This window comes from Pichia membranifaciens, assembly GCF_001661235.1.
Source record: "Pichia membranifaciens NRRL Y-2026 unplaced genomic scaffold PICMEscaffold_4, whole genome shotgun sequence".
In the NCBI taxonomy this organism is placed as follows: domain Eukaryota; kingdom Fungi; phylum Ascomycota; class Pichiomycetes; order Pichiales; family Pichiaceae; genus Pichia; species Pichia membranifaciens.
Window position 1 is genome coordinate 171,442 of NW_017566985.1, and position 27,658 is coordinate 199,099.

Sequence of the window (27,658 nt, forward strand, 5' to 3'; positions counted from 1 at the left end):
CGGTAGTAACATTAATAAAAAACTTTCAGCAATGTATAATTAATAAACCATTCATTGAACCTAAAAGCATTACTTTTTTGTGCATTCGTCCGAGCAACGCGTTGGCTTTTAGTTAGCTGTTCTACTAATCCACTCTCCCTGTTTTCTACGTCAGAGTCTGACACATCGAATGCTAGACAAAGTCACCGCCAATGACACCTGCCATGGTCAAGGGTAATGAAGACAACAAGCCTGGTTGTTTTACTTCTCAGTTGGCTAGAGTTCCCACCAGTGCAATACTATTTGTATCACTAGTTTTGAGAATTTCATTCTTTTTGTTTGGACTTTATCAGGATGAGAATATGCCATTACCATACACGGACATTGACTACTATGTGTTTACAGATGCTGCCAAGTTTGTAGCAATCAACGAATCACCATTCTTGCGTGCAACCTATAGGTACACACCTCTACTTGCCTGGATCTTGGTTCCAACAACATATTCCACCCACCGACTATGGTTTTCATTCGGCAAGTTCATATTCATAGTATGCGATTTGGTGACTGGTTACGTTTCAATGATCTCGTTACCTTCTCATTACACTTATCTCTCCACGATCTGGTTATTCAACCCCATGGTGATCACAATCTCAACGCGTGGATCGTCAGAGTCTTTGCTAACTTCATTTGTCTTGCTCACAGCGTATTTCCTAATCAGAAATAATGGAAAGAAACTGACAGACATCATTGTGTCTGGGTTTCTGTTGGGAGTGTGTGTGCATCTCAAAATATATCCTTTCATTTACGCTCCAGCCTTCCTACTTTACTTGGACGCCAACCAACCGTTATACGCTCCATTCACACAGAAACGTCTCCTGTTTGCCCTAAGCGCACTTGCAAGCTTTTCAGGACTAACATACTGGATGTATTACGTCTACGGATGGGAGTACTTAGACGAAGCTTACTTCTACCACCTCATTAGGTTGGATCACAGACATAATTTTAGCGTCTACAATATCTCCCTGTACTTGAACTCAGCTACGACAGCGGAAGTGGGCTCTTTCCAATTTGAAAAATGGGCATTTTTGCCACAGCTTGCATTGACTCTTTTCATCATACCTCTTAGTTTGAAAGAGGGACTGCAGTCGCAGGATAAGAACTTTAGAGACAGCATTTTGTACAAAATTATGTTTATCCAGACATTTGTGTTCATCATGTTGAACAAAGTTTGTACATCTCAGTACTTCATCTGGTTCTTGTGCTTATTGCCACAAACACTTGTGGGAACAACCATTAGCGGCAGGAAAGGGCTCGTGGTGCTACTCGGTTGGGTGCTCACCCAGGGATTGTGGTTGTTTAATGGCTGGAGGTTAGAGTTCTGCGGCAAGGCGGACATCTTCATCAGTGGACTCTTCTTTTCCAGCAGCCTCTTCTTTCTCTGGAATACATACATGGCCTGTGTCTTTATTCAAGACGTGCAGCAACAAATCCGCCTCCAGAGACGAGATCTGGAGCACAGAAAGAAGATATAGCTCTAAGCCATGGGCCCTATCAAGCCTCTTTTGCAGTACACCGCGCCTAATATAGTTACTAAATAGAGACATCTGTAAATAGCGCCGAGGAACTTTGTTCTCTTTTTCCTGCGCTGCAGTAGCCAAACCTGCATACTGATAAATCTGACACCCGTCCATCGCACGTTTCCTGTCCACCTGCGGTGCAGAAGCGAGAGCAATCATTGCCATTGCACCAGGAAAGTAGGGCTATCGTCACCGGCGAGCAGGCTATCCAGCAGTACACAAGACAAACACCAGCAGAATCAAATTGGAGAGACACAACCACGATCACAGTTTTACATCAGCGAACGCACACATACACACATACATTCGTTCACCACATTCATAATCACCAACGACATGGCCGAGTCTTTCGAGATAAGATCGAAGTCGTTCACTGTGAAATGGGTCAGTGTTCCGGCCAACAGCAGAATCAAATGGCTGATAAGACCTTTGAAGAACTCAATCAACCTAGGCGTGTATGAACAGAAGCAGAATTTCAGCTCTGCTAATGATGTGTCTACTGCAAATGCAAGTACATTCTCCACTGGTTTCCTTAACTCTAGCTCGAAGTTGGAAAACTTAAATGTGGACCAAGTGAATCAAATACCTCACCGTTTTTTCAGTTCCGCTCCGATAAACAGTTTGGCTGACCCTATAACCAAAAATGACTCCAGGCCAGGCTTGAATCAGTCAAAAAGCTATTCTTTGAATAGTAGCAGTAGCAGTCTTAGCAGCAGCAGCAGACTTCTCAATAGCAGTTTGAGTTCGATGTCATTGGAGGAGAAACTGGACAAGCATTTGAAGAAGGTGAAATGGATAGGGAGGTGTTCTGGTGATGCACTCAAATCGGGAATTCTTCAAACGCAAGAAGGTGGCTTATACGCATTCGTGTTCGACAACACGTTCTCCAAGACCAAGGCAAAGACTGTTTTGTTTGAATACGATGTTCAGTCCGTTTTGGTTCTAGCCTCTTCAGAAAAAAGTAAAAGCGATCGGAGGCCGCAAAAGATTGAAACTGATGATATAAATAGGAGACACAGCACCACTAAAAATGAAGTGAAGTTTGATCCACAGAAGAGCATTGCAAGAGGGAATTCTACGAGGATCTTTAGCATAAGTGGTGTCCAGTATCTGGAAGGTTTCTTGATGAAAAAGAAAAGAAGAAAAGGTAGAGCTAAAAACTTTGCAAAACGGTTTTTTTCATTGAATCTAACCTATTCCATCCTTTATTACTACTCAAATGCTGATTCCAACAACATCAGAGGAAATATGATGATCACACAAACCGTTATTTCTGCTGATCCCTCGGAACTGATGATGTACTTGGACTCCGGGATGGAGCAGTGGATACTTAAGGCTACAAACAAAAAAGATTTTGATATGTGGATCGAGGCGTTCAACTTCGTCAAGAAACAAAATAAAAAGACTAAAGAGTTAGTGAACAGACAGCCTTCGGTATCAAGAACTTCTCGTACAATTGACAATTTGATGGAAGACTCTGCATCTGCTTACAGTAGTCAGGACGACGAAAGGCCAGCAAGAAAGGGGAATAACTTATTGAATCCGCAATTTCAAGTGGTAGAGGTAAAGTTAGCGTCACTAAAAAATACTGTCAGTAGCTACATTGAGAGTGAAGATAGGGGATTAGAAAACTCCAAAGTTATTAAAACGACGGCGCCAACGCTCACGACGGCAAAAAATCAGGAAAATCATTCGGATTCTTTTTCGGACCTATCGACATCCTCACAGGGACAGTTCCAAACACAAGGCTCGCTTCCAACGGCCTCAAAACTGGTCAAAAAGCCTTCCAGGGGCTCGATGAAAGATTCTTCAGTGAGTCCAGGCTCGATGCCAACCAGAAAGCCATCATTTCTCTTCCGATTAAAGCGAATCGGATCCCAGTCTGCTCCTTCAACCCCAGATACACAATCGTTTGATGTTGAGCCCCCTCGCCAGTACATAGGAAATAGCAGAAAGAACTCTAGTGATAGTTTTGCGTCAGTCAACAACAACAGCCAAACTCATTCACAGTCCCAATCTCAACCTCAGTCAGTTGCATCTACTCAATGCTCCCCGTTGATAGGCCCCTTGGTATCTACCTTGTCATCTAACAAAAAAGTTACCGAAGGTATTTTGGATTCAATTTTAGATAAGGTTTTAGAACTGGAAGCTGAATATGCTGCCTTAATGGAGCAAGAAAATTCGTACAGGTCGGAGTCTAGAATTCCTTTGGGTCGTACAAATACACAAGCAAAGTCAGTTCTATCACAGGAGTTTTATGATGCGCAGGAATTTGCAGATGAGACGGAACACGGTGTTGTCATGTTAAACAGCGAAACTCACTTGTTTGATAACGCTGATCTAGTGTCTGATAAAGGAATACAAAGTGATATACTAAACGCTAACATTTTTGAACAGAAACTAGATGACATTAGCATTGCTGCATCGTCAACCTCAACGGAAGATGATGAAGATGATGAAGAAAATAATGATGATGGCCAACAGTCTACTCGACTAGCAACCAACGAGTCAAGGGTGTTACCTGATATAACTGAACCCCCGTTCGTAGACCGTTATCCCCTACCATACAAGGGTATATACAATTCCAGGACAGATATAAAACCAGCAGCATGTGAGCCTCCATCTCTTATCTCGATATTGAGAAAGGGTATTGGCAAAGACCTCACAAGTATGACTATGCCTATCTCCACCAATGAGCCTTTGTCGTTTTTGCAGAAGTACACAGAAAGTTTGGAATATTGTGAACTGATCAATAATGCAATACATTCACCTCTTGAAACAGGTGAAAGAATTTTGAAAATATCAGCTTTCGCCATCAGCTTTTTATCCTCGTATAAGGATAAAATTAGATCTATCAGGAAACCATTTAACCCCTTGCTCGGTGAAACATTCGAGCTTGTTCGACCTGACCTTGATATAAGGGTTGTAACAGAGAAGGTGGTTCACAAACCGTTTATCATGGCAACTCATGTTGACTCCAGTGACTGGTATATTGAGCATTCAATATGTCCACAGCAAAAATTTTACGGCAAAACTGCTGAGATTTCTGTTGATGGTACGCTAAAGTTACATTTCAGAGATAGCAAGGAGTCTTACAAGTGGAATCAGCCCACTACTATATTGAGAAACATTGTTTCGTTGACAGGCGAAAAATACACAGAACCGTTAGATTCTATCACCATCGAGTCAAATACAGGCTACAAATGTGTGGTCAGCTTCATACCCGATAATGGGAGATTCACCAGCAGTAGATCAGAAAAGGTTGATATGAAGGTGTTCAAAGATGGTAATGGAGACAAGCCGCTATCTTTGTCTGCAAGCGGATCCTGGACGAATAGTATAAAGATGAGTAATGGTAAGACTATCTGGCAAATTTCAGATCCATTGCCACAACATGAAAAAAAGTATGGTTTTACAAAATTCTCCTGTTGTTTAAACGATCTCGATCAAATTCATAAGGGGTGTGCACCTACTGATTCAAGAAGACGTCCTGATCAACGAATGTATGAGAATGGTATTGTCGATGATGCGGATGAGTTGAAGCTGAGACTAGAAGAAAATCAAAGATTGAGACGAAAAGATTCCGAAGGTAATGAAGTGGTTCATGTTCCCGCTTTTTTCAGAAAGGGAGCTACGGATCTCGATTGGTATTTTATTCATGGAGAGAAGGGTTATTGGAATCGCAGAAAGCATGGTAACTGGGATGGACTGACGAAACTTTGGTAATGTTCGAAAGCTTCGATTATTTAACGTTGTATTTGTATGAAGTGTAGTTATAAAAATTATGTTAAGTTCTCAACAGTGCAACTTGCAGGTAGTTAGTCTGTAATTTCTCTGAAAAAGTACTTGTGGTTTTGACCTCCGGTAACAACCAGCCTTTGATGTGGTAGTTCCTCCATGCTATCTAAAATACTGTGATCGATGGATAACCCTGGTATATCACTTGCGGCGCTATTACTATAATGGTTGCTGTCGGAAATTGTAGCAGTATGGTTGGAGTCTGTTGCTAGTAAACGTGGTGAGAGTATGAATGAGAGTTGTTCATCGTAATTGATTGCCTCTTCGATAGCATTCTCAATTGCATTTTCAACAATTTCATTCTTGTTGGAAACGTTTGTAAAGACAAATGATGCAATGATGAGGACAACACCAGTGAGGTACTGGATGGAGAAGTTCGAGCCGCCGTAGAAGTAAGAATCTATAAGCATAGTAATAGGAATTGCCGCGGAAAGTGATAGTGAAACAGATAAGGGAGACGTGATGAGCGAAGCACACGATCCGCAATAATCAGAAAGACAATTCAAGAAGGAGGACAAGAAAAGCATCAATAAAATGATATGGTTTTCCGGTAAGCTCAATTTTTCCCAGTTGAAAAAGTCAAAGACTAGTAAGACTGGGAATCCTAGAACTAGCGTAAGTAACCCGAGGTAACCATACACTAAAGAATCACGCTCAGAATCAGTCTGTTCACCCAATTTAAGTCTTAAAATGGCAAGAAAGCCAGAAAATGCACATGCGCCGCAAATTGCCAAGAGATCCCCAAATTTATCAGGACTTACGAGGGCAGAAAGTATATTGTAATTTGATGCATTAGTGGAAAATGTTATCAGTGCTATGCCACCCATTGAACAGAAAACAGAGATGACTTTCCCCACCGTGAATTTTTCGAATTTGAGGGCAACCCCAATAATGAGAGAAAACACTGAGGATGATGTGGCAAGCACAGTTTGGTTTGACGCAGATGTGTATTTTAACGCAGATGAGCCTAAGAAACAGCATGTGAAATAGAGTAGTGCAGAACATGCACTGACTTTAATAATCTCATGATGAGACAACTGCACTTTGGGAGTTTCTAGTTGAGAAAAGTTGCTATTGGCATCACTCTCAATGATATAAGGTGGTGAGTTCCCATTAGGGAGACAGCTTTCCGTTTCAGCTGCATTCTCAGGTTCGGCTCCGATGTTGTAAATGCTTAGATTTCCCAGCCTTGTAAGAGTACTCCACCACTCTCTAATTAACGGCCTAATTCCAAACAGAATAAACAATCCTCCGTTCAAATATGCAGCCAATAAAGGATGATCGAAGTCTGTTTTTTTCATAACATTATTAAGTAGCTGGACTGAGCTAACCCAACATAAGACCGAAAAGGATAGTAAAATCAAACCTGTGATCCAGACATTTTTCTCTTCTGCAACAATTATGTCTACCACCTCGTCTAAAACCTGCTCCTGTGATACAACGTCATGACTTGTTTTTATACTTGGAGATCCTGGAAAAATCAAGTTCGTTATCGGATCGTGGAATCTGGGAGATTTTATCAGCGATCTCGGGGATTTGAAGATTTTCGTGTCTTTACCATCGGACATGGTGCAATCTTGAGTTTTGTTGAAATAAATCAAAGCATATAAGACGACTGAGACAAAAGCAAACTCTTACATCGAACTTTCAATTTTACTTACCTTCTCCTAACTGTTATCGATAAGCCTGGATTGTAAAGAGTAGAAGGTTCCGATAGGCGCTCCTTGAGTGCGGGTTGCAGTTTCCTCATTAAGAAATACGCGTAGAATTCATTTGTCCTTAATGCCAAGTCTTGCACGAGCGAAAAGAGAGGGTTGTCGTCGGTAAATGTATTAGTTTATAAAAGCTGGTAGTGATAGAATGAAACTAAACAGAAAAAACGGCAGTAATGACCAAGATAATAGAGAGATGATAATCTAAAATAAGCATGAAAAGATAAGCAAAAAAAGGTAAAATGTAAGTTGTAAACTGTAAATTGTGGGTTGAAAATTGTAAACTGTAAACTGTAAACCGCAACTTCAAATAGTGTAAGTTGTTGTAGATTGTAAAGTAAAGCATTGAGTATTAATCAATAATAGACAATGACGCGATTGATGCAATTAAAAAGGAGACGAATGGAACCTGGCAAGCTTTATGCAACAAGCTAGCGAGGTAGATAGATGGGGAAATACACCTCAAGCATAAGCAGTTTAGTGAACACAAACGCAAGCATGCATCAGAAAACCAAATGTAAAAGAACTGAAATAAGTAGCATATGCTGCTACCTGATAAGGGGAATGAAAAAGCAAAAAAAATTAAAAGGTGTAAACTTGTGTGGTTATGGGTTGGCCAAACGTTTCAAGATTTCTGGAGGATGATAAAATGGATTAGTGGCTTTGTTGGTTGGACTGGAGTTTCCAGAGATCTTACCAGTTGGTAAGGGAAAAGTTTCAATTGGGTCCGCGGAACCAGCTTTAACACTAGTGGTATTGATGTTCTTCTGTGAGCTAATAGCACCGAGAGACTTTGACCTCAAGTTCACCCGTCTTGAGTTGGCCAAGCTCAAGGTGGAAGGGCTCTTAAAGACCTTTGGTGGCTTTGCGGGGTCAGAAGTTGTGGTGACAGTCAAGTCAGCAGAAGATGCGTGTCTTTTTCTGCGCAATTTCTCCTTGATTTTTTTGGTATAAATGATGTTCGATATGCTAGAGTAGTCGTGCAACGAATTACAGTCTGTATCCCCATACATCTGATAGATGGCTTCGTTGTCAACGAAGTAGTTGTCCATCGTAATAGGATGGTTGTATGTAGGGGATGAGTTCACAACGCCTGCTTGTGGATAGTAAAGCTGATTAGAATCCGAGAAGGTGGAAGGGCCAAACGGATTATTGAAGTCATTTTCGAATTCATTGAAAGAAGCCGAGGTTGACATGAGTAACTGCTCGATTGGGTCTATCTCCATGGTGAGAGTGGACTGGACAATTCTGTTTTCGTCGTTGTCGTCAGACAAGTTGATACTAAAATTTGTTGCATTTTCATCATCAACTAAAGAGAACCCCGAGTTGTGGTGGACCTGATCAGCGAAGATTGGGACGTTTAAGTTTGGATCACATGCTTTGTAGGCAGTATTTGAGGCGGAGGGATTTTTTTCGAATTGAGTCATAAGTGAGGGGTAAAACCAACGCAAGAGTGACAGGTAGAAAGAGAATGTCCAGCAAGTTGTGGAATGAATGTATGCAAGGTAAAAGAGGAGGGAAGGAAATAGCAAAGAGATTGTTCAGCAAGTGGAAACGCCAATGAATAAGTAGGACGTTTGATCAAGGTTGTTGCTGGGTAATAAATAGGTAACCAAGGAGAATTGGGCAATGGACTGATCTGCGGAAGGTATAATGCTTCTCGGACTAAAAACTAGAACATCAAAGTCGTAGTGTGTGTGTCGAGCAAACGTTGGTAAGAGGGTGGGTATGTAGGTCGATGTAGAGTCGGGGGTAAGAATATAAGATGCTAGAAGGGATGGGAAAGAAGGAGACAGAGAAGGAAGGGATGAAAAGAAGGAAAGTTAATTATGTAATGTTCTATCGAGAGTGTGTTGGATGGAGGGGTACTGCAAAGGAGGGAGGGAGAAAGGAAGGAAGAAGACACGGAAACTGCGGTTGACACAGGAGGGTGGGAAACAAAAGGTATATATCGTATCATGGTTCGGACGTACAGGTGAAGAGAAAGGTGCTCGGGACGAAGCACGCTGGAAGCGCAGACGCAGAAGATGGAAAACGACCAGATGGAGAGATTTACGTGAACGATGAAATTAACGATAATGGCTGAACGAGAGCTGCTAGCGGGAGTTCAGCACAAGGGGGCTTTCCCCGATAGAGGAGCACCGCACGCCCAGAGGCACCCACATCGACCGAGATCCAATCGATCCTTGCAACTCGGTGCCAGACAGCTCGGTACCGGCGCCAAACAGCAATAAAGCAAGCACATTTTCTCCTGTACTTAGCAATAGGGCTGGGTGCAGGCCACGCTGGGCGTGCCACGAGTCAGGACCTTGCTGAATGTTGCCGCCTCCCTCCCCGCCAGACCTGCCCGAGGGGGTACCCATGCCGGCCTGCCCAGGCAAAAGCTGCACGACGGCTAATGTTAACAATGCGGAGTGCAGTATAAGTATATGGCCCGTGGACAGAGTGCTGGCGTGCTGTGATAAGCCCGGGCACATTACTCAATAGAGCCTGCCGCCATAATGGCCGACTCCAGGCAGATTGACCACTGCGGCCGCCCGCAGCAGCCGCCAGTCTTGCTGTGGTAGGTGGGACTGCCTACGGCTGTCCAAGGCTGCCTATTCTGGCCTGGCTCCCCGACAAAAGATCGGCAGCCGTGCATGCAATGCAACGCACCGCCGCCGGACACATATATCCGGCCGGTGCTGCGCCGGCAACGACGATCTTCCGTAACGCCTGGCCTGTCTGGCCTCTCTTTGGCTGGGCAGTTCGCACGCCCGCTGGCAGGCTGCAGCGGCAGGCTGCAGCAGAACGGGTCTAACAACGTTCTGCGCCCCAATCCACGGTGCTAGAGGTGCATGCCACTGTTCGACGGCGGGGTCTGTTCCAGGGGCAAGTGGAGCTAGTGGATGGAGCTAGCGGAACAGTCCCTCTACCCACTGTACTTACTGTGCGGACGTCCTCGGGCGCTGGCAAGCAAAGGACACTGGACGCAGACAACACGGGGCACAGGGATGCCCCAGAGGCAGAAACACATGTTGCGCTGGCGGCTGCGCTCCACGCCCATGAAACACCGGCGCTTTTTTCACTCCCCCAGCCAAGGTCTGGTCCCCTGACTGTCTCCCTGTCTGCCTCCATACCCTACACCCGGCCCGAGGCACCTCGTTCCACGTTGCCGCTCCTTGCCCTCTTGGGGAATATGCCACCCTCCTCCTTTATCCCTTTCTCCGGCGAGAAGGTAGCTCTCGCACTCGCTGGCGCTTTCTCTCTTTCTCGCTCGGCGCTGTCCCCCCACCGTGCAGTGGTGACGTGAGAATTCACGTGCATGCTGCCCCGAAAATCACAAACCTCCCAGCCAGACCACCTCACTCCGGATCCGGTAGCCGCTCTGATTACCTTCCTCTGCAGCACACTCAATGTGCTTCATTTGGCTCTGATCTGGCTCTGATCTCTCGTATCTGTCGCTGCAGCCATTCACACTTCCGCATACGTACCAAAATCTGTTTTGTTCTGATCTGCTGTATTGTGCTTGCTCTGCTTGCTTTACTCAGATTTACTTTTGTGGCATCGTTCAGCCTTACTCCGCCATGCTCTTCGTCATAGTGATCAGTCTATTACCTTTAATTACTATACAACTTTTCATATACTTAGTACACACGCACACACACCTCTTCATCTATGATACATCACCTACGTAACCGCTGCCGCTGATCCAGCCGTTTCGCCACGCCAGCCAACCAGCCAGCCACTGACTTTGAAACACATTTGGCTGCTGAAACGCGATTTATGGACCCAAATGGAGTTACACATTTTGTCCTTGCCTTGTTTTGTCCTTTTTCTTTTTTCCCGCGCATTCAGCAGCCGCTGAAGTCTAATCTTTTCGGCTTAATACGAAGCTGCTCATCGTCCATCTCCTCCACGATGTGTCTTCCCGTAGTTTGATTCACATATTCAATGTTGTGCATTTCTTTATTGCCTGTGCCGTCAGACCGCTGGTCAACTGTATATCTCGTCCGATGATTGTCCTTCTCAGTCGCAAATTTTGTCCTGAATGGGTTTTCGATCTTCTCGTGTCTAACGCCTTCCTCCTCCGCAGCCCTATTATCTTCGTCCTCGCTCGGGATACATTCATCCTCATCGTGGTTCAGAAGACCCTTGATCGACATCTTGTGGCTACTGCTCATTGGCGGCGTCCGGAGCAAATCTTCCGAACTCCCAATGCCCAGCCCTCTAAACTCCTCAAAGTTTAATTTTTTCGGCTTGATCTTTTTCCCTTCCTCGGACAGTCCCACGTAAAACTTCTCCCCCGTTGCGTGATACACCATCTCGATCTCATTCTCAAACCTCGGATTGAAGATACTCTTTTTCTTTTGAGCTTTCTCAATCTTACCGGCACTCACTAAAAAAGGGCTAGAATATTTTACTCGGTTCTTGAGATCTTTTTGAACGTCTTCAGGATCCTCTATATCCTCAAATTTACACTTCTCGTTCCCGAACTTCTCTAGAATGAAGCTCTCGTCCATAATTTGCATTGGAGGTGTTATGGGTCCTTTGGCATTGCTCAAACTCTCCTCACTCATCCCTGCTCCAGCAATATTCAATCTTCTCCTTAGTAAATCAGTTTTTTCCTTGTTGTCCTCATCACTTTCGCTTTCACTCGAAGTATAATTCATCAACATCTTTTCTCTATCGTCTTCATATTCAGTATTCAGAAGTTTGTCTCTTATTTGCACCGATCGTTTCTCTTGTAAGTCATCTTCCATTTCTTCCTCTCTGACTTTTTCGTCGTCCTCCTCCTCTTCATCTTGCTCAATCTGAACTTTTATTGACGATCCGAACTCTAAAAGACCTTTCTTGTTAGATTGAACTTGTTCAGGCTCGATCGCTGCACGATCATTTCTCCTCATACTTTCACTCAGTCTTCTGCCACTTCCTAATGTTAAAGGTGCTGTTTGGAAAAGAGGATGTCCTAGTTTAGATGTGTCTTTGTCCATAAATGCTGTTACATCTCTCTTTCTGCTGAGATGTCTTGGAGTCGCCTCTGGTGTCCTCAACGGGTTGATAGTGAGATTCCGTTGATTATTCAAAAAATTGGATTGATGATGCTGCTTGCTGAAAATATCAATCACAGGATGATTCTTTTTGGTTGTTGTTTGAGGTGATAATGGTAGTAAACTCGAAGGGTAATCATCATCATTGTTGTTAAGGTATGGGGTTTGGGGTGTGAATAATATGGGATTACTGCTTTTGCTTTTATTCTTATAGCTGCCATAATTCGTAAGACTGTTCTTGCGAGTATGGCTTGACTTTGGAGTCGGTTCGAAAGTGGATGTATTCTTCGAAGTTGACTTAACTTGCGGCGTAGTAAAGAATGGATTTGATTCACTCTCCATTGGAGGTGGCGTGGATGGATGTCGGTTGGACATTATTTGTATGATATGGGATGTGCTAATCTAATTGAGGAAATGGTAATAGAATAAAGAAGATAACTCTTTGAAGCTCTGAAACCAGTCAAAAATGCAAAGGGCAATATACCTCTCTATGTGTTTACTGAACTCAATACGTGGTACAGGCGACTCTGTTCCCATGTATCTCTGCCCAAATGTGTGTTTGACCTCTACAGTTTGAGTGTTGTGAGGAGTAGCTACTGTACCAAAAAAATGGCGCCAGACTAGCAATGAGAAAGAGAATACGAGAAGTAGGCAGGAAGAGAAAGTACAAACGATGAAAAGGCTTAACCCTCCACAAGGGATCAACCTTTCGTAAAAGTGCCCACATGTAAACAGCAAAAGTCCAGCATCCCCTGTCTGTAAGCAAACAAACCTCCCGCAGCAACGCTTTCTCTAGAACCCAGCCACTTGACCCGCACTTTTTGGGAAATGTGATTGCTTGCATGATTTTCCTTCCTCCGGCCATTGTTTGTGCACGGGTGTGACAATCTGTGCCAGTGAAAGCTGTCGACGCGTCGCTGCAGGGGATCATCACCAAATTGACAAGATTGAAAGTGTAGTCTTGATATTAAACATACACACACGTATAAAAACGTTGAATGCAGTGCAGAGTAGTACAGCAAAAGCCAAATGATGCACTGATTTCACCACGTAGGATGCAAGAGATAACAGTATACTCTTTTTCGTAATTCTTCGGTTTCCGGTCCATCCTCGGGAAACATAGGATGGTCCCAGTGTACCATCTCCACCATCTCTACATCGAAGTCGAAAACCTCCTTGGCATCACTGAAAAACTTGAAATCGTTTTCAACCATCTTAGGCTTGGGTCTGTGTGGAGACCAGACAACCAAGCACTTACCTCCAGTTCGTGCTTTACCGTCTTGTAAGGGCTTGATTAATTCTTTGCATGCCTTGAGAAGTTTATGATGTTCGGAGTGATTGAATACAAGATCACTCATGATGAGAAAATCAGCCTTCCCGGTTCCCCCGAGTATTGCAGACACATCGCTTGTGTCGTTACCCCAAATATATCCTTCCACATCAATTACCTTTTGCGCTTCGGGATATTCGAGGTGGTCAACGTTGTACTTGATGTTCTCTAGCAAGTCTGGATCCGGATAATCGGTACAAACAACCTTTTCGGCGCCGTTCAAGCTACACAATAATGATGGTAGTGCAGAAGCAGCTCCAAATTCTACTATTTTCTTACCCTTGATATATTCGGTTGCATGTTTCTCAACGTAGTCAGCAGTATATACGCCTGCATTCCACAAAAGATGACCCCACAATGGAGATTTACCCACTAGCCTTAGGTTAATTTCTTTGATGCCTTTTTCAGCTTCAGGGGTGCAGTACTTTCTTTCATATTTAGTAAAATGTGATTCCGGCTTTGGTGGTCTGAAATCTTCCGGTTCCTCAAAAAGGCTACCCTCAAGCAAGGTTTCGCTATCAGACATTTTGTTCAATTCTCCTCTTCCGGGGACTTGTGCCGTTCTCTCGTTGTAACTGTTGGCATCCGGATTTGTTATCGTGGATTACTAGAAGACGTCAGTTTTTTCGACACTTGGCAAAAATAGTACTGGTTTTGAAAAGTATAACTTACGTAAGCATTCTACAACATAATATAAAAAGAATGAGGTTATTTCAGGATTTTTAGTTCAGATGTCTTTCCCATTTATGGACATTCCGTAACTTCCCAATCAGATGGGTCATGTACGTTAGGATGGTCAAGCTTGGCCATTTCTGTTTCCGATAGCTCAAAACTCAAAACGTCCAAATTCTGAGGTAGTCTTGAAACTGTTTTTGTTTTAGGAATTGGAATATAGCCCTTTTGTAAGGACCATCTGATAAGAACTTGGGCAACGGTAACACCTTTGTCCTTTGCAACAGAAACAGCATCGGCATCTTTGAGTCTGTAAGCATGTGATAAAGGTGCATATGCAATGACCTTAATATCTTGGCTATTGGTGAAATCACATAATTCTTGTCTCATACACCATGGGGACACCTCAATCTCATTGACAACGGGCTTAATTTTTAGGCCGTCCCAAGATAATAATTCTTGGATATGTTTTTTACCGTAGTTAGAAACACCGATCGATTTGACAATGCCTTGGTCAACTGCTTCCTGCATAGCTTTCCAGGTATCTAGTCTCATTTGACGACCTTCGGTCGGGGAATGGATCAATAACAGGTCAATATAGCCTAGCCCTTTCACCTTTTGCAAACAATCAGCGATTGCCTTTTTGGCCGTGGAGTACCCATTCTGATTATTCCAGAGCTTTGTAATATAGTAAACATCTTCTCTCTTATGCTTTGGATCTTCTTTCAACCACTCAACTATACCATCTCCACAAAGCTCCTCATTGCCATATAATACTGCGGTATCGATACAACGGTATCCAACGTTCAATGCCTCTTTGACAATTACATCGGCATTACTGATCTCCCACGTCCCTAATCCCATGAAAGGAATTAATGCTCCATTGTTAAGTTTGATGTTCTTCCCAATTGTACCAAGTGACATTTTCTTGCTTCTTTTTGCTGAGCTTGTCTTTAAGTCTTCAACTAGAAAAGAAAAGTGTATAAATTAAGAAAAAATGACATTCTTGGACTGGGCAGACATATCCCGGAAATTTATATTCGGCCTTGGCCAATCCTCGGAAGGGCGAGAAGATGATTAAGGTCAGATAAATCCGAATTCCTAATTCGGAAAGGTTATTCGCAGGAAAGGCTTGACCTCTGAATTAAACTTGGTATACTGTCAATGCTGCTAATCAATTACAATCTGCATTATGCTAATCTAATTGACTATTCTCTACGTTTAATTGAACTGATTTTGTTTGGCGTCGATATTCTTTCAGATTTACAAATTTTTGATGTTGTCCTTGTTTTGAAAAATGCCGTTGAGAATTTGATTTCTCAAAATTATCAGTTCATGCTGTGAACGGAAAGTAAGCTTCGGTTAAATTATTCTTATTGTGACAATTAAGTTACATTTTCAATAATGAACCTAAGAAGATATTCTAACAGCTCTGCCGATAATCGCCGATTTAAACATAGATTGAGTCATTGGTACTATTTATACACGACAGACGATTTGTTGTAATTATGAAACTTTTCTTTGTAGAGAACAGATAATTCAAGACTTGTTACGTGTCTGATAACACTATGAGCAAAGAAGACCAGAATAAATAAAGTAAAGCAAAGAAAATTAGTGGTTGGCTACATACACAACATATACATCTAATTAAATCATTTTGGCAATCCTGTTTGCAAGTTGATCAAAACATCATCTGTTTCCGATGGGCCCTCACCGACTTGTGTCAGAATGACTCTAGAGACACCTTGTGAGTAGATATCCTTATCCAACGAAGATAACGGGAATGATTCTGGAATGACAGCATTTTTGGGATCGAAGCTACTTGATTCCCAACCACCCAAGTGGCTGAAGAATTGGTGCAGTAGACCCAAAACATACTTCTCGTTCTTTTCTTCGTAATAGATGACAGCATTTGGTCCAGCGTCAAATGTGTAAGCAGCTATAATTTTGCCGGCTGACTCGTTCAACAAATTGATCAACTTGATGATTCTCTTAGAGGTATCATTCAAATAGAAAATAGGAGGATAAGAATCTAAACAAACCGAGTGGAAAGAATTGGAGTCTTTCATTGTTAACTCTGCAAATGTTGGGAAATCCTTTTCGATAATTGCTTTTTTCATCTCAATGAATCTCTTTGGAACAACCTCTTTGATTCTGTGTTGAAACAAGTCTGAGGTATGGACAGTCAATTGCATCCCGCTTGTACTTGGGACATCCTTTTTCATGTCGCTGACAACTAAAATGGCAGCTTTCATGTCAGGCCAGTGTTTTTTGTCAGCTACCTGTACAGCCTTTGAATCCTCACCATTTGCCAAGTCTCCCATTTCCCAGGCAACGTAACCACCGAATAAAGAGCGACAAGCAGAACCTGAACCCTTTCTAGCAATTTTACTCAATTCAGATGCATCGGTGGGTAATTTGTATAATCTTGCAACTGCAGAAATGAGAGCAGCAAATCCAGCTGCAGACGAAGCCAAACCAGCAGCGGTTGGAAAATTGTTTTCTGAAACGATGTGCAATGGAAATGTAGCAATTTTAGGTAAGGATGAGTTCTCATTTTCGACTTCCTTCCTTAAGGATCGTAGATCGGCCAAAACCTGTTTAGAACGTGCTCCATCCAATGGGTACGTTGCGCCGTTAATCCAAAGTTGATCATTGTCGAATTTGGATGAGCAAGATGCGGTTGTTAAAGTTCTCAAATTTGCCTGATCAAGTGTCACACTGATGGATGAATTGGTTGGGAGGTTGAGATCCTTATCTCTCTTACCCCAATATTTCAAAGTCTAGAACAGTTGGATAGTTAGTATTTTTGAGTTGATGGAAAATAATAGGGAAAAAACGACGATTGGACTTACCGCAATGTTGACCGGACCAGTTGAGGTCGCATAATAGATTTCAGACATGGCTAGTCTATTTATAGATTTGAATGGAGTTTTCCTGTTTGGTATCACTAAAAGTTAATGTTGAATTTGACGTTGAATAAACAGAGCCGTTAGGTAGAAGTTGAAAAAAGTGTTGAGCATTCTTTAAAAATCAAAAATGGCTAACGCGCATCAGGAATAATACTGAACGAGCGGTACGAAGAGTTTGAAGACCCAAAATGAGAAATTTTGTACTTTTTTTTGAGAATAAGTAAATATATTATATACTTATAAAACACTAGGAAAACTACATTATAGAACAAATAAATACAAAAAGTAAAACGTAATGTACTGAGGCAGAAAAAGTGGGAATAGGAGACAAGAATAGAAATAGGAAGAGGAATGGTAATAGTAATAGTAATAATAGAAACAAAAAGAAACTAAAGGAAAGAAAACATGATAACCACTATTAGAGAGGGAAAAAAGAGGGATGGCTAAAAAGGGGGTGCTGAAAAGACAAAGACAGAAGAAAAATGTATCCAGAATGGGGGAAGGGAATATACAAGTTCAACACAGACAATGATAATGAGTTGTTCAAGCTTCTGTAATTCTTTCCCACTTCCAGATTCTAGCTTTACAATCACCTGAACCGGTTGCAAAGTAGCCACCATTTGGATTGAGAACAGGCGAGACAGAGACACTAATGACTGAGTTTCTGTGACCTTGTAGCATGATGTAAGGTTCACCTGTTTCTTTATCCCACATGATGACACCTCTGTCCTTAGAACCGGACAAAATGAATTCATCATCAGGGGTACAACAGACAGATAACACAAAATCTTTGTGACCAACATAAGTAACTTCACAGTTGGATTTTGAGACACTGCTTGGTTGCTTGTCTAGGTCTTTCAAAGACCATAGCTTGATTGTTCTGTCTAAAGAACCTGAAGCAATTTCCTTACCTTGGTTGGTGAAGGTTACCGAGTAAACAGAATCCATATGACCATTGCCGTATTCATTTGAGGAATCTAATCTTTCGACCAGGTAGCCCTTATTTGCGTCCCAGACCCTAACGGTTCTATCAAGAGAACCTGCCGCAATCAAAGAACCATCAGGAGAGACAGCAACTGTGGTTACACCATCTTCTATACTCAAAGTCAGGGAACATTGACCGTTGTAAACATCCCAGATTCTAACAGTACGGTCGCCAGATCCGGAAACCAACCTCTTACCGTCAGGGAAGAAATCTAGAGAGTAGATATCTTGCTCGTGGCCCTTCAAATATTTGACGATTGTTCTAGTAGCCAAGTCCCATATTCTAATGATTTTATCTTCAGCACCGGTGGCTAAGAATTTACCGTCTGGGGAGAAACAGACAGATCTGATGTACAAATCGCCTGTATCGGTATCATAACCTCCATTGGTTGAAACGGATGATTCGTCGTTCAATCTTGCAACTAGATCACCTGTTTCGACACTGAAGACTTGGGTTAACTTGTTACAACCTGTTGCCAAGAACTTCCCATCCTTGGAGAAACGGACACAACACACAACAGAGGTGTGGTCAAACGAATGAACTAAGGAGATATCGACTTTCTTGGGGATCTTAGGGTTGTAGACCAAATAATAATCATTATGCTGCTTTTTGTATGGTAGAGAGCCAAAGGCATCAAAATCTTTTAAGAAGGCAGGTATTGGCTTGTTGTGTTGCGCTCTTTTTATCAACGATTCTTCAGCTGGTTGGGGCTTTGTCAAAGATTTGGAGCCAGAATAAGTGGCTGTTTTGCTTGACGAAGGAGACGTTGCTTCGTTCTCTGACTTTTTCGAAGGAGAGACCTTAGTGTTGATGGTGGCATTGGTTGTCGAAGGAGTGTTAGCATCTGCAGCCAAAGAAGCGTTGTTGGCTTGGCCCGAAGGAGAAACAGACGAATCTTTGGCTGTGATTGGAGGTATGGAAGTGTTGCTCGATATGGAAGGAGCGTGGAGGATAGGATTGGTGGCAGCTGAGGCCGAGCCGCCTTGGTTGGATGCAGAAGCAACAGAAGGAGTGGAGTTGTTTGAGCCTGCAGAGATGACGCTGGCGGGGTTTGGCAGCGAGGAGGCCAGAGGAGCGATTGGAGCCAACGTGTTGTTAGTCTTCTTGTCGACGCTGCTGCCGCTGTTGTTGAAGATGTCAGGTTTGTTCAGCTGGTTGCTATATGCTGGAGGAGAAGTAGAGGAGAGGTTTGGAGGAGGCAACTGCTGGGGCGTTTGGCTGTAGGGAGCTGGGTTCAGGGTCTGAACAGCTTGCGCCTGGGCCTGTGCGTGCGCCTGGGCCTGTGCCTGTGCCTGTGCGTGTGCCTGGGCATGGGCATGGGCCTGGGCCTGAGCAGCCACGGCCTGCTGCTGCAGCGATTGCTGCTCCAACAAGCGGTCTCTGACTTCGAGCTCCTGCTTCAACTTCATGATTTCTCTCTCGTACGCTTCCTTCATCGAGCGATGCGCCTGCTCCAACTCGTAGACCGTGTTGCTAATGTTGGTCAACTCCTGGTGCTGCTGGTTCAACTTGATTTCGTACTCGTGGTGGTCGTCCTGGTAGCGGGAGGTTTCCCGGGTAAGGTTGTCGAATTCGCCCTTGATTGCTTCCAAGAGCTCATCTAAATGTGCACGGCTTGGCATGATGTTGGTGTTGTTGCTGCTGTTGTTATTCTTGCTGGTGCTGCGGCTGCTTGCGATCTGTCTTTCCGTCTACCGGCTGTTCTGTGTGGTGTTTCTGTCCGTCTTGCTGGCTTCTGTGCCGTACGCTTGGTATACAGTTAGGAGAGGTGCAATAAATAGGCTGCGCAAGAGTCGACGACTGGCTTGTGAGTTCGGGCACGTGAGCTTGCTCTTTTTCTCTGGTTCTGCGGCAGCTGTCTCTGTGTTGAAGCACCTAGCTGGAAGTGAAGCGGTGGTTGAGTTAGGGTGTCGGTAGGAGGACGCTCTGGAGGATGCAAGTTACAGACAAGTATACCCAAGGTGACGTAGGGCCACACACGGGCGTCCAAGAGAGCTGCCCCCACTCCGGAGGTTCTGCCACCGTTCGAGCTGGAAGAGAATAGACAGACGTGCTGGAGACGACGCAGGCCCCAGAGACAGGCAACAACGACACGAGCGGAAGCAAAGCTCACGAAGCCCAGACGCAGACGCAGACGAAAGCGGAGCGATGACGAGACGGACAAAAAGACGCCGCCTGCGCCGACGCGACGCCGACGCGTCGACAAAGGTCAACGGGGCAACGGGGCAATTACCAAGAACGGTCGCTGGTGAGCGCTTCGGGGTTGTCGACAAAGAGATCCGGGTCAAACTCGCCAGAGCTGTTGCCAGACTCCACGTCCATCTCTTCGGACCCGTCGGATTCGTTGTCGTTGGCGCTGTCGTTGTCGTTGTCGTCACTGCTGCGGTCTTGGTAGTCGAGCACTTCCTCGTCGTCTTCTTCGTTGTTGGCGCTGCTGCGACTTGTGCTGCGACCGTCCCAGAAGCGGTTCGGCGTGAAGGAGCTGATTGGGCCCTGGTAATGACGGTTGCGGCTCATTGCGTCCATCACGCGTTGCGTGAGTGCCGCAGTGATGTAGTCGTGGCCGACTGTTCGCCGCCTCTTGCTGGTGTTTGCGCCGCTGCCGGCAACGGTCGCCTGGTTGTGCGCAAGGTATCGGCGTATCATGTAGAGCTTGTGGTCTACGAGTAGCGGAAGACGTCTGAGCGAGACGTGGGCGTGGGAATCGACGCCAAGCTCAAACTTGAGCTCTGTTTCGATCAAGCTGCCGACCTCCGTCCTGGACACGGCTGTCAGCGCCTTGTCGACTTCGCAATGGTCCAGGAGCACGCACAACGCCTCTCGGGCCCGCAGCAGCGTCACAAAGAGCGCCTCCTTGCCCATCCCCGCCGTCTTTCCTACCTGCAGACTCGAGTACGTGCGGCCGCCGGCGTTCACCTGCTCTGGCGGCACTGAGCTCATCAGCTGCGCTAGGAGCTCTCCGAGAGAGACCCCGCTGTTTTCCCGGACATATCCCATGATCTGGTTGAACCACACCCTCACATTCCCCGTGTGGCTAAACTGCAAGTGGTTGAGCTTTTTTCCCTTGATGTGTTCCCGAACATGTGCCAGGAAGAGCTCCAGCTCCTGCAAGAACAGAGCCACCTGCCTGTTCTCTCTGCTGTGAAGATCCTGGCCCAAAATAAGCTGTAAATCTTTCACCTTATAGTCGTGCACGCCAACCATCTTCCGCTCAATTGTATAGGGCTTTTCAGCAGCAGCGGCATCTACCGTCTGCTGTCGACGGTATTGTTTGTACTGCCACCCATTACTCCGAGATTGCACCACCGGAAATCGGCTTGTGCTCTGATCAGAGATAGATGAGACGGAGAAGCCCCATGGCCTATCGCTGTGGCACACAGCCCGTGCACCAGCGGGGCACAACACTCGGGCTGTCTTGCCGGTTGATAGCACCGGTCATAGTAGGAAATGGACGCATGCCCTTTTGGCCAGAACGAGATAAGATAAGAACATGGACAGGGAAACCAACGGATTAGAAATAGGAGAAATACTGCACATCGTCACCATCGATTTCCAATGTCCAACACGTCTGAGTTCCTGGACAAGGGAGTGGAGCTTGTGAAAAAGGCCATCGAGGCAGACAGTGCTTCCAGATATGAGGAGGCCTACCAGTTGTATTACAACGGTTTGGACTACCTCATGCTCGCATTGAAGTACGAGAAGAGCCAGAAGGCAAAGGAGACCATAAAGGCGAAGTTCACCGAGTACCTCTCGAGGGCGGAAGAGTTGAAGGAACACGTGGTGAATAACAACCAGAAGGATCAGAACGGAGAAGTGAGCTCCACCTCGGGGAACGTGAAGGCGAAAAAGCTAGATCCGAACTCGTCATCGAACAACAAGGAGGAAGACACTGACAACAAGAAGCTCAGAGGCCAGTTGGCGAACTCGATTCTTTCAGAAAAGCCTGACGTGAAATGGTCGGACATTGCAGGGTTGGATGCAGCCAAGGACGCCTTGAAGGAGGCAGTCATTTTACCGGTGAAGTTCCCACACTTGTTCAAGGGCAAGAGGAAGCCCGTGTCCGGGATCCTGCTCTATGGGCCTCCGGGGACAGGTAAATCCTACTTGGCCAAGGCCGTGGCGACAGAGGCAAACTCGACCTTTTTCTCGGTCTCCTCTTCTGATCTCGTCAGTAAGTGGATGGGAGAGTCCGAAAGATTAGTCAAACAGTTATTTTCAATGGCGAGAGAGCAGAAGCCCTCCATCATCTTTATCGATGAGGTTGACGCACTCTGTGGTCCGAGAGGCGAAGGTGAGAGTGAGGCGTCGAGAAGAATCAAGACCGAATTGTTGGTTCAGATGAACGGTGTCGGCAATGACGCAGACGGTGTGCTCGTGCTAGGAGCAACCAATATACCCTGGCAACTTGATTCTGCTATTCGGAGAAGATTCGAGAGAAGAATCTACATTGCGCTACCAGACCCGGAGGCCAGACTAGAGATGTTCAAGTTGAATATAGGCGAGACGCCATGTACGCTCACGCCACAGGACTACCATACTTTGGCCAACATCACGGAGGGGTACTCAGGTCACGATATTGCCGTTGTGGTGAAAGATGCCTTGATGCAGCCGATCAGGAAGATCCAGTCGGCCACCCATTTCAAAAAGATTGACACCATAAACGAGGAAACGGGCGAGAGCCTAGCCCAGTACCAGCCATGTTCTCCCGGCGAGCCTAGTGGAATTGAGATGAACTGGATGGAGCTGGAGGGAGACCAGTTAAAGGAGCCTGATCTCTGTTTAACAGACTTCCTCAAGGCAGTGAAGACCAATAAACCTACAGTCAACCAACAGGATTTGGAGAAGTTTGTAGAGTTTACGAACGATTTTGGTTCGGAGGGGAACTGATTGCCGACAAGGTACTTCCCAAGAAAACTGTGTAAATACTAGTTGCACAACCCAAGTTATCTGACTATTTTTACAACATTGTTACTAATGATTATAACTGTCCCATTATATGTACCATTTACCCGCTATAATCCACTACTTAAACTTCTCAACCTTGTTGTTGGAATCTGATACCTTCGATTCATCGATCTGGATCAAAATAAGGGCGACGTTGTCACCCTCAATGAACGCCTTGGCGACAGGGTTTTTCTTCAAGTGCAGGTTTTTGAAAAATTCGTACTCTTCCGAGGTGCTATCCAGGAGAAACTTCACAACGTGACCGTCAAGCGTGACACTCATGTCACCTACCTCGCTCTGGTTGATACTGTAGAGCAATTTCAAAACACTGTTTTCATTCACCTGGTTGCCGTTGGCAACCCAGTCGTGTACAAGTATCGAGCACTTGCCATTCTTTTGCAGGTTTTCATACTTTTGCGTGTTTTTTGGAGTGGCTACTAACACAAGATTCCGGGAATTCTTCAACAAAGCAATGTTGCTGCTTGAGTCTTCCTCGTTAGGCTCAATGAACGTGTAGTTCATCAAGCTCACGTGCGGAATGTTGTCTGAACATGTGGCCAAATGCAGAAGACTCGAATGGGAGAGCAAGTTTGTGATCGAAGGAGTTAAGGGGCCGCCTGTCATACTTATTGCTGTTCAACGTCGAATAGTTATGGATCTGAAGCCTAATTGATCCCCCTGACACCTTCGTATTCCCTTCTTCTGCCTCTCCCGTATTTGCTTAGTAACCCCCGCCAGGCGTGGTCTCTTTTCCAACCCCGTTCACGTGAAGTGCTCTGAACCTGTGCACCGCCGACGTTGCTCTACATGCTTAAACTTTCTTGCTCAGCTCTGTATATGTATGTTTTTATCATCTACTACCCAGACGACAGGCTCATCTCCGTGTCTGCGGAGCCGTTGGATTTGAAGAAGCCGGCAAGACGTACGCCAAACTTGAAAGTGTCAGCTGGAAAGACACATGACTGGGGGGACCGTTCCTTTGTTGAAACAACCCATGGTTCTTTTGGTGGACAGCGATCCAGATGTGATCGATCTAACGAGTTCAAGCTACGACGAAAGCGAAAACGACGAGACTTTTACTACACCAGAAAAGCCTGTGGACCGGAAAAGGGAGGTCATGGTTAGTGAAGGGTCCCATGTTGTGGAACATGGTGATGCACACAATTCTAGAATCTCGGTCCCCGTCGATCGAGCGACAGAGACAGCTCTTCGCAAGATCGGCGACACGCGTGTCGTTAGCAGCAGTGGAGACAATCAGAGCATTTTGTCGACAAAAGACAGACAAAAAAGGTTGGACACTCCGGGCGGTGACATTGCAGAGCTAGATAAGTACTTTGAAGGCAAGGTGAGATCAATCGGAGTCGATGAAGAGAATCGGCTGCCAGTGGAACATGTACTTAACCGACGAACTGGTTCGGACCAAGTAGGACTGGTAGAACAAACTTCACCGGATGAAATCAATCTCTCAGTTCCACAGTCGACACAGCAAATAGATAACTCCTCGTCTCTTTTGACCTCGACATCATCAGATTCAAAGAAAGACAACTCGACCTTCATATCGGGAATATACAGCAGCATTAGCAAGGTCAGGAACCTTTTTCTCCCGAACAACCTGTTCACTCAGGATAAAATCAATGAAGAAGAAAAAGAAGAAGAAGAAGAAGAAGAAGGAGAAGAAGAAGAAGAAGGAGAAGAAGAAGAAGAAGCATCTGCTGTTGTCACTCGCTATCACCAAATAAACGATTCAGAGGCGTCGAAACACTCACAAATCTCTTCCCAAGATTTCAAGTTACCACATTTAACCTCCCAATCGACGAGAAATAACACATTGAATACTTCTTCTTTTGAGGTAAACACGATCAGTAGCCAGCTTCCCAACCAAACATATTACATGGAAAAGTCTCAACAACCACAACCACAACTTGCATCTTTGTCGTTGGTGGTTCCCGACTCAACTACATCCTTATCCTCATCATCTTCACAATCGCAGTCTCAACATAGTCAGTTGACTAGTGAGCAGAGAAAAACAGGCTCAACTTCTAATGACATGCACGATTCAGTTTCTTCAACTAAGACGCTACTTCCGCTGAACAACGAGCCTCTCCGTTCCAAGAATCCGTTGTTACAATTTTCCCAATTGAGCGGCTCACTGCTACAAATGAGAATAGACAAAAACCCCCAAAGAAAAAAGGCGAAATCACGGAAATTAAAAAAAGTTATAGGAAGCACAGATGAAGAAGATGAAGAATCCATAGCAAAAAGGGAGGAACGAACAGAAGAAAAGATAGCCACAATCCCCAGCAATGGAAAAAGAATTTCTAGTTTTGGTTTGCAACCCATCTCAACCGATAAAGTAGGAAAAATAACAGGCTCAAAAACTTTTATAAGTGAGGAAATTGGGCTAGATGATACCATGAAAATAGCATCATCTGGAGGCCTTTTTGACGACGACGATAGACATCATAGACAAAAAGAGGTCGAGAACACCTGTCGAGAGAGGGTCACCAGGGCATGCATACAAACAGAGGAGGAAACTAGCGATAGACGCAGATTGTCTGGCAGTGCAAAACATATTTCCACGATAGAGTTAGAGCTGTCTGCATCTGAAAACGAGATTGAGGAATCTGACAGTCTGGAAGTTCTAGAAGTCAATCAATACTTGAATGCATTGGAAGAACAGTCTGATAGCAACATAGAGAACATGCCAGGTGACTTTTATGATACCGCCGCCAACGATGTGGTTGATAATTCGAAGGAAAAAGCGGATGCTTATAGCATTCAAAAATCGGATACACCCAAACTGGAAGAATCACAAGCCACCCAATCAAATGTCATAAACGAAATGTTAAACTTTTATGAAGAAGAGTTTCAAAACCAACAGCTTGAAGATATTCACTTTAATAATGATTTTCGGGAGAATACAAAAAACAGTGCAGATTACTCGAATTTGTTTGTTCCTGAAGATGAATCTTATGACTCGAATCTTATAGGCGATTCTAGCGAGCAATATAAAAGTAACGATAAAATATTAAAGGAAGGAGAATTAAGAGATATTGGAAACATAGCTGAAGATGATGAGGATGATGAAGATGAAGTCTTAATAGTTAAAAAGAATAGGAAAAAACAAATTAGTCATCGGCTTATGAGTTTAGCTCGACAAAAACGGAAGAAGAAACTGTCAGAGTACAATCCTTATTCGGATTCCGATAGTGGTTCTGAAAGAGATGAAAGCACTTCCGATTTATCTTCAGGTTACATTAGTAGCCCTAACGACAATAAAAATTCAAGAGATTTTATTGTAAATGACAATTCAGTAGAATTTGAGTCAGATTCAGATTCGGGTGATGAGTTGGCAAAAAATGAACTGTTGAGTAAGCTCCAAGAAAGAAGCGAGCGTGAGAGTAAAACAGAGAAGAAACGAAAAAAGATTGAATCAGAGATGGAGAGTTCAGATGACGAGCAGCAGCAAAGAAAACAACAACGCCGGAAACCACCGCTTCAAGAATCTATGAGAATCAGAGGAAAAAGAGCTCGTACTAGAAGTAGCAGGCTCAAAGAGAAGAGAATCGAGGGAAAGGACGTTATTGTTTTGGATAGCGATTCGGCTGAAAGTCTAGGCAACGCTGAGATTGAACCAGACGACCATGGTCAGATGTCAGTTGTGAAGATGGAGCATCCATTTTTAGGCGATTCACAAATGGCTTTGCTTGAAGTGAAGTCTAATATCGAGCAAGCTTTTTTCGAGAAGGCTGATATCAGAGATCTTGAGCCTGAACAGCTTGAGCCTGAACAGCTTGAGCCTGAACAGCTTGAGCCTGAACAGCTTGAGCCTGAACAGCTTGAGCCTGAACAGCTTGAGCCTGAACAGCTTGAGCCTGAACAGCCTGAGCCCAAAGAGATTGAGCCCAAACAGCTTGAGCATAAACAGCTTGAGCTCAAAGAGACTGAGCCCAAAGAGATCGATCCCAAAGTGATTGAGCAAGGAAGCGTACCCGAAGATCAAAAGTCCGAAGGAGCAGAACAAATTGACACTGTACCAAAAGAATTTGGTCTAGAAGAGCCCAAAGTCAAAGAAATTGAGTCGGAAAAGGCTGAAGTCAAAGAAGCTGATATCAACAAGGTTATAGGTTCTACCAAATTACAATTCTCTGACGCAGTGAAGCATATCAAGAAAAGTTCAGGACAGAAAACAGAGAAACAAGTTAACGAAACTACGCCGGCAAACCACCCTGCTTCTCCAACTGACTGTAGTAGCTGCACGAGACAGAAAAATTCTGATTTGATAGAATCATGTGATCGGCAAGAAATATGTTCTAATTGTAAAAGACAAGGTGTGGCATGTGTGTATCATCCTGAAAAGGGTACGACAAAAGTTGACAAGACTCTCAAAAAATTTGCTCGAAAACAATCAGCGAAAAAGAAAAAGAAAGCACCTAAAAGTACCGACAATTCGTTACTTGAGAAGTTGAACGAGAGATTGAGAGTGAAGCATGGAAAGAAGAAAGATAAGAGAAACGGCCAAACTGGGCGTTGAGAATCACAAGCGACAGCCGACTGTGGAATTTATAAGGGAAAATACTACTTTCGCTTCTTTACTAATTATATAGACTTACAAGAAATCACGTATTGGTAATGGTATTATTTGGAAAATAAAGTCAAGCCCCATTTTTCTGCGCATGAAAATTTAAGGCGAGCGAGATCTTGACCGGCATCAGAGTT

General features: G+C 44.3%; 14 protein-coding genes across 14 annotated transcripts; 4 read left to right on the forward strand and 10 right to left on the reverse strand.

Annotated features, from left to right (window-relative positions):
* Nucleotides 1-164: 164 nt before the first annotated feature.
* Nucleotides 165-1,665, forward strand: PICMEDRAFT_16885 (hypothetical protein). The gene has a single exon (XM_019161382.1). The coding sequence runs from the start codon at nt 192-194 to the stop codon at nt 1,509-1,511; it is 1,320 nt and encodes a 439-aa protein (XP_019016691.1). The 5' UTR covers nt 165-191; the 3' UTR covers nt 1,512-1,665.
* Nucleotides 1,666-1,708: 43 nt separating this feature from the next.
* PICMEDRAFT_16886 (hypothetical protein) lies at nt 1,709-5,364 on the forward strand. The gene has a single exon (XM_019161383.1). The coding sequence runs from the start codon at nt 1,893-1,895 to the stop codon at nt 5,280-5,282; it is 3,390 nt and encodes a 1,129-aa protein (XP_019016692.1). The 5' UTR covers nt 1,709-1,892; the 3' UTR covers nt 5,283-5,364.
* Nucleotides 5,365-5,374: 10 nt separating this feature from the next.
* PICMEDRAFT_73097 (hypothetical protein) lies at nt 5,375-6,922 on the reverse strand (the record flags this gene model as incomplete). Its single annotated transcript, XM_019164378.1, has 1 exon — nt 5,375-6,922. The coding sequence occupies one exon, from the start codon at nt 6,920-6,922 to the stop codon at nt 5,375-5,377; it is 1,548 nt and encodes a 515-aa protein (XP_019016693.1).
* A 749-nt stretch (nt 6,923-7,671) lies between these two features.
* PICMEDRAFT_73098 (hypothetical protein) lies at nt 7,672-8,493 on the reverse strand (the record flags this gene model as incomplete). The annotated part of the gene is made up of 1 exon (XM_019164379.1): nt 7,672-8,493. The coding sequence occupies one exon, from the start codon at nt 8,491-8,493 to the stop codon at nt 7,672-7,674; it is 822 nt and encodes a 273-aa protein (XP_019016694.1).
* Nucleotides 8,494-9,162: 669 nt separating this feature from the next.
* On the reverse strand, nt 9,163-9,543 carry PICMEDRAFT_12041 (hypothetical protein; the record flags this gene model as incomplete). The annotated part of the gene is made up of 1 exon (XM_019159875.1): nt 9,163-9,543. The coding sequence occupies one exon, from the start codon at nt 9,541-9,543 to the stop codon at nt 9,163-9,165; it is 381 nt and encodes a 126-aa protein (XP_019016695.1).
* A 998-nt stretch (nt 9,544-10,541) lies between these two features.
* Nucleotides 10,542-12,891, reverse strand: PICMEDRAFT_142195 (hypothetical protein). The gene has a single exon (XM_019160278.1). The coding sequence runs from the start codon at nt 12,469-12,471 to the stop codon at nt 10,900-10,902; it is 1,572 nt and encodes a 523-aa protein (XP_019016696.1). The 5' UTR covers nt 12,472-12,891; the 3' UTR covers nt 10,542-10,899.
* A 248-nt stretch (nt 12,892-13,139) lies between these two features.
* Nucleotides 13,140-13,952, reverse strand: PICMEDRAFT_35125 (hypothetical protein; the record flags this gene model as incomplete). The annotated part of the gene is made up of 1 exon (XM_019162925.1): nt 13,140-13,952. One exon carries the CDS (start codon nt 13,950-13,952, stop codon nt 13,140-13,142), a length of 813 nt encoding a protein of 270 aa, XP_019016697.1.
* A 101-nt stretch (nt 13,953-14,053) lies between these two features.
* On the reverse strand, nt 14,054-15,079 carry PICMEDRAFT_16889 (hypothetical protein). Its single transcript, XM_019161384.1, has one exon. The coding sequence runs from the start codon at nt 15,020-15,022 to the stop codon at nt 14,171-14,173; it is 852 nt and encodes a 283-aa protein (XP_019016698.1). The 5' UTR covers nt 15,023-15,079; the 3' UTR covers nt 14,054-14,170.
* Nucleotides 15,080-15,554: 475 nt separating this feature from the next.
* PICMEDRAFT_16890 (hypothetical protein) lies at nt 15,555-17,055 on the reverse strand. The gene is made up of 2 exons (XM_019161385.1): nt 16,954-17,055; nt 15,555-16,881 (listed from the first exon to the last, which is right to left on the reverse strand). The coding sequence occupies exons 1-2, from the start codon at nt 16,999-17,001 to the stop codon at nt 15,751-15,753; spliced, it is 1,179 nt and encodes a 392-aa protein (XP_019016699.1). The 5' UTR covers nt 17,002-17,055; the 3' UTR covers nt 15,555-15,750.
* A 507-nt stretch (nt 17,056-17,562) lies between these two features.
* On the reverse strand, nt 17,563-19,641 carry PICMEDRAFT_22649 (hypothetical protein; the record flags this gene model as incomplete). Its single annotated transcript, XM_019162272.1, has 2 exons — nt 17,563-18,771; nt 19,036-19,641. Coding segments are annotated over 2 exons (1,815 nt in total), but the record flags the coding sequence as incomplete, so codon positions are not given.
* A 271-nt stretch (nt 19,642-19,912) lies between these two features.
* On the reverse strand, nt 19,913-21,477 carry PICMEDRAFT_142349 (hypothetical protein). The gene has a single exon (XM_019160284.1). The coding sequence runs from the start codon at nt 21,197-21,199 to the stop codon at nt 20,225-20,227; it is 975 nt and encodes a 324-aa protein (XP_019016701.1). The 5' UTR covers nt 21,200-21,477; the 3' UTR covers nt 19,913-20,224.
* Nucleotides 21,478-21,550: 73 nt separating this feature from the next.
* PICMEDRAFT_73103 (hypothetical protein) lies at nt 21,551-22,882 on the forward strand (the record flags this gene model as incomplete). Its single annotated transcript, XM_019164380.1, has 1 exon — nt 21,551-22,882. One exon carries the CDS (start codon nt 21,551-21,553, stop codon nt 22,880-22,882), a length of 1,332 nt encoding a protein of 443 aa, XP_019016702.1.
* A 135-nt stretch (nt 22,883-23,017) lies between these two features.
* PICMEDRAFT_73104 (hypothetical protein) lies at nt 23,018-23,563 on the reverse strand (the record flags this gene model as incomplete). The annotated part of the gene is made up of 1 exon (XM_019164381.1): nt 23,018-23,563. The coding sequence occupies one exon, from the start codon at nt 23,561-23,563 to the stop codon at nt 23,018-23,020; it is 546 nt and encodes a 181-aa protein (XP_019016703.1).
* A 272-nt stretch (nt 23,564-23,835) lies between these two features.
* On the forward strand, nt 23,836-27,603 carry PICMEDRAFT_78083 (hypothetical protein). The gene is made up of 2 exons (XM_019164959.1): nt 23,836-26,702; nt 26,733-27,603. Exons 1-2 carry the CDS (start codon nt 23,898-23,900, stop codon nt 27,471-27,473), a joined length of 3,546 nt encoding a protein of 1,181 aa, XP_019016704.1. The 5' UTR covers nt 23,836-23,897; the 3' UTR covers nt 27,474-27,603.
* The last annotated feature ends 55 nt before the right edge of the window (nt 27,604-27,658 follow it).